General features: G+C 40.8%; 1 protein-coding gene across 1 annotated transcript in view; it reads left to right on the top strand.

Moving 5' to 3' along the window:
- Positions 1–5,529, top strand: part of PADI2 (peptidyl arginine deiminase 2) — a 21,778-nt gene that overhangs the window by 1,952 nt on the left and 14,297 nt on the right. The window contains exons 2-3 of the mRNA XM_072427130.1: positions 3,929–4,112; positions 4,611–4,683. Coding sequence (XP_072283231.1) covers positions 3,929–4,112; positions 4,611–4,683 — 257 coding nt within the window. The remainder of the gene's footprint in view (positions 1–3,928; positions 4,113–4,610; positions 4,684–5,529) is intronic.

Here is a 5,529-nt window from a genome sequence, read left to right as displayed (position 1 = left end):
CCCTGCTATTCATTAATGCCTGCACCCCCATATTCACCATGACCCCTGCTATTCATTAATACCTGCACCCCCATATTCACCATGACCCCTGCTATTCATTAATGCCTGCACCCCCATATTCACCCTGACCCCTGCTATTCATTAATGCCTGCACCCCCATATTCACCCTGACCCCTGCTATTCATTAATGCCTGAAACCCCATATTCACTCTGACCCCTGCTATTCATTAATGTCTGTACCCTGATATTCACCGGACCCCTGCTATTCATTAATGCCCCTATCAACTGCACCCCCATATGCACCCTAACCCCTGCTATTCAATAATGCCCCTATCATCTACACCCCAATAATCACCCTGACCCCTGCTATTCAATAATGTCTGCACCCCGATATTCACCCTGACCCCTGTTATTTAATAATGACTGTACCCCAATATTCACCCTGACCCCTGCTATTCACAAATGCCCCTATCCTCTGCACACCAACGCTGTGTGCTGCCTAATAATGAGAACATCCCCTCCCCTGCACCATAACTCTCTGTGCTGCCAAAAAAATACCTGAACCCCAATAATAACACTAACCCTGCATCTGCATACCTTGTACTGTCCAATTGTGCCCATACCCCTCTAATGCCCCACCTATCTATACCCCAAACCTGTGTGTACCCTAAAAATGTCTAAACCCTACCCTTTACTCCCACTCTGCGCTATGGTAATGTCTACATGTAACCCCCCCATTCTTGTTTATTCATGCAATACCCTTATGCTCCCCAATATTATGCGCACGCCCCATCCTGTACCCCTGTACTATAAAATACACAAACCAATACTCATATGAGCAGGGAACCCCCCTAATATTTGTGTTCCACTGATCACTAAGCTCTCTGGTTCTCTTCTCTGACATTACTCCAAAACACTGGAAACAGCCATCATGTAACCCCACAAACACCCTGCACACCATTCCTTCTATAACCCCCCAATTCCTCTGTCTGGGGACCCCTCTGTTCCCCCTTTGTTTCCTCTGAATGGCCCCCGCTTTGCCTTACTAGTCCTGTATGGGATCTAAGAGGTTCAAGTTAGAATAGTTTCATCATCTGATGTGAATTTAATGTAAGACTTGGGGGTGGGAATTATCTGAATGTGAAAATGAGCTGCCATTGGAGTTGAGATATTTATCACAACCTGTTAATGATTTGTATGATTTGTAACAGTACATATTGTAGGGATGATTTACAAAAAATGTGAATAATATTATAGAAGATGAACCTATGTTCACTTCAAACACCCAGTTTTGGCTTTGATATGATTGGCGTGCACATAGGCTGATGTAAGTCTGTACACTTCTAGTAAATCGGATCACTGACTGCAGCCAGTGTGCTATTCATAGGCAGCTTGTCACCTCACCAGCCATGAAGGAGCAACTAATGCATGTTCACAATGCCTGCTGGGACTTGCAGTTCCTGACACCTAAAAACTTCCTGTTGGTTGTTACTGGAAGCTGTGGGTTTTTGTAATCAGAATTTGTAAAAAGGAAATTGCAACACGGTAACGGTCTGAACCCCATGACAGAGGTGTGCAACTCCATGTAACTGTTTCTGGGAGACTCTTGTGCAATGGGCAAATATTACTCATAATTACCTAATATTAATAAATGTTGTGTATATGTGTTATATATATATATATGTCACGGTTTGTATTTGTGATGTATGTAGGATACTGTTATTGTACATTGCTGCATAGTTAGCACTTTATAAATAAAATATTAATGTATAAGGAACATGTAAATGATATAAAATAATGTAAATGAATGCTAATACTAAATGTTTGCATAGTTCTGGCTCTCCCATCAGACTGCACGGCAGGAATAATATCTGGGAATTATTATTAGTGAATGCCACCACGAGCTGAATACTATAGCTGGAATCGGAATACTAGAAATGACATTTTCTGTCTTACATTTGATGGTATTACTGGCTGTTTGCTGTTCCTTGGACACGCAGATGTTTTAAAATAAAACATCTGCGTAAATAATTGATTTTTCCCCCGTATATCCGCGTTGCCCCGTTTCCGGTTTATATTTCCTCCACTCCTTGTTATCAGTTTTCGTTTTAGTATATACTCACTTTAGCATTGCAGACAATTTCTGATGCTGTAGACTTAAACCAGCAGAAATCTTCCACTTGGTCATTTTTCCAAACAATTCAGCAAACCTTTATTATTGGCAGACAAGCGCTGGTGGTTGGTAGTTTGCACAGTAATATCAGAGAACTCCAAATTATTGCTGTCACTCCAATCCTGAGAGAGATGTATAGAATTTACATAGATGGCATAGATGGGCACAGTACAAGATTCTGGGCTGGTATGGTGATGCCTGGGTAGAGTTACTGTTTCCTATATAGAAAAGGTCACGGCATTCACAAAATCCCCCTGACGTGGTGGGGACCCCTCATCTCATGATTGCACTGAATGAATGCTTCATCATAGCCTCCACTGGTAATGTATATAATCTGTGTGCAGATTGCTTGTATCACACAACACAGGACATAAAAACTACACAACATCAGCTTGTTCACAAGTCATGAACAGATCATTAGCTCCACATCACATACAGACCTCATTGAACCACCATAGTTTCATCCCTTACTAGAGGGGTCACCAGCAGGAAGAAGGAGGTCCTGATTCCTCTATATAGATAGAATTGTGGGGTCACCATTACTAGAGGGGTCACCAGCAGCAGGAAGGAGGTCCTGGTACTGATGTGTATGATTTTTGTATAACATTGAAGCAACAATCAAATGCTGACAAATCTATTAGTTTATTGGTGAAGGGATCTTGGGGACAGGCACCCTTTATTGTCCCATAAAAATCGTTTGGCTATATTTTGAGGGTTGAAGGGATCGGCCTCACTTTGCACAGTATCAGTGGAGGTGCGTCTGCTGTGCCTGCCACGAGTCGGGCTGTGCAGCTGTGACACGGTAATCCCTGTGAATGACATCTATCAGCAAGTGATGGAATGAGTTATGTCAGGCCAGGAAGGAGCAGTGGGAATAGAATGGATTCACCTTCTATGGATTTAAAAAGCTTTTCCAGAGTGCATCCCCATACTCAATCAACCACCATCTGAATTTCTGCTGGCATCCAAATAAATCAGAGGAGCCTAATTGTAGAGATCAGCACTGCGGTATATGTCAGAGCTAAATAAATGTATAATAATAGTGTGTGTCTGTAGGGGGACATTGGAGTGTCAGCTCCTCTGTACAGAGACTGATGGGACTGGCTCAGTGATCTCTGTACAGCACTGCGGTATATGTCCAAGCTATATAAATGTATAATATTAGTGTGTGACTGTGGGGGGACATTGGAGTGTCAGCTCCTCTGTACAGAGACTGATGGGACTGGCTCAGTGTTCTCTGTACAGCACTGGGGAATATGTCAGAGCTATATAAATGTATAATAATAGTGTGTGACTGAGGGGGGACATTAGAGTGTCAGCTCCTCTGTACAGAGACTGATCAGTGTCAAAATATATGTGGAAAAGATTGTTAATATAAAAGATGATGTGGAGCTACATTCACTTCAATCATCCAATCCTGTACATTCACACATGACTGGGTATTCATAGTGAACACAAATTCAGTGCTCATTCTTTATTCCTTAGTGAATCAATCTCACTGCTTATAATGGACATCGGTGTGAACGTTGGTGATGGCCAAGGGCCGGCTCTGCAGCGATTTCCTACTGCAATGCAACCTTAGCGGTTGGTTAGGTGTGAGGATGTATGAACGGGATATAAAGGGCAGTAATAAGTACAGAACACATCTCTGGTCCAAACATCAAACTTCAGCAGTTCCCTAGACTTTGATTTTAAAAATTAGTGGCAGGGAGATCTCTGTTTAGGTTGTCTCACTGTCCTTTGTTAATTTCTCAGGGGTTCCCCGGTGGACTGCAAGTGGTTCAGTATGCGCCACAGCCCGAACATCGAAACCAACATTCTCAACGCAGATGCCTCCAAGCAGAAGGTCATCAATGGAGAGAAGTTATGGCCGCTGTCCAGCAAGAGCATGCTGGAATTCCACATAACACAGCCCAGCAAGGAGATCAATGATGGCAAGGTAAGTTCCGCAAGTGGCTGCTAACATCAGGTTGGTAGCGGGCTGGTTGACTTTAAAAGTCACTTCCACTATGGGTGATGTCTGGCTGGTTTAGCCAGTGGGAGAAAAGATTCACTATTATGTAACATGAAATAAAACTCAAAAATAGATAAACATGTAAAAGCCCTCATGGATAACATCAATAAACAAAATTATAAAAATGGTCATTCAGTTTAATTCTTAAGTAAATCTCAGAAAACTCACAGCAGCCCCCTACGCCCCCCTACTAGTGTGAAAGCTATTCTGATCGATGAATTAGACTGATACCAATACATGGGGGACCAATTAAAGCCATCTGCCATGGACGGAACCAATCAGAATACTGCAAGATATCAGATAAATAACACAAAATCTGCTCTCCAAACACGGTGACAACCCACAAATATTCAGAATGACAAAACTGATGGTCGTACAAGATGGAATCAGATTTATTGTTTTACTTTTATCTGTCCTTTCCAGATAACATTCGCCTACTATGGAAAGGGATCAGATGTTCCAGTAGATAAATCTGGAATTTACCTCACAGCAATCGGTGAGTTCTAAACTCTGTTCACTAAACTGAAGAAAACATTTCATACACTCACACATACACACATACGTACATACATACATACATACATACATACATACACACACACACACACACACACACACATATACATACATACATACATACATACACACATACATACACACACATATACATACACACATATACATACAGTACATATATACATGCATTCATATACACATACATACATACATACATACATACATACATATACACATATATATATACATGCATTCATACACACACACATACACACATATGTACATACATACATACATTCACGCACATATACATACACACATATACATACAGTACATATATACATGCATTCATATACACACACACATACATACATACATACATACACACACATACATACACACACAGTTACTTATATACATACATACATACATACACATACCATACATATATACATGCATACACACACACACACACACACACACATACTTATCACTCTCTGCCAAATTTAAAAGACAAAAACAAAGGCAATGTATCAATTTTACCCCCCTGACCAAAAAGTGAGATAAATTCCTTGGATCAGGTAATTCCCATTCCCATCATTTAGATCCTATAATTATAAATCATTACGACTGTATAGATGAAACTCGTATCAGCTTTCCATTCCTGCCCTATGTAACAAAGAATTCCATTGCCTGGATGACGGAAAGAATTTGCTGGGAAATGTAATTGGAAGCAGGGAATCGTATAAAATCTACAGGGAATGCTGTGTGTATTCTATGCCTGAGTAATATAGATATTGATGGATAATATAGAAATATATATATT

This window comes from Pyxicephalus adspersus, chromosome 11, assembly GCF_032062135.1.
Source record: "Pyxicephalus adspersus chromosome 11, UCB_Pads_2.0, whole genome shotgun sequence".
NCBI classification, from domain to species: domain Eukaryota; kingdom Metazoa; phylum Chordata; class Amphibia; order Anura; family Pyxicephalidae; genus Pyxicephalus; species Pyxicephalus adspersus.
The sequence above is the reverse complement of the archived record's forward strand: the minus strand, read 5'-3'. Positions and strand labels throughout refer to the sequence as shown.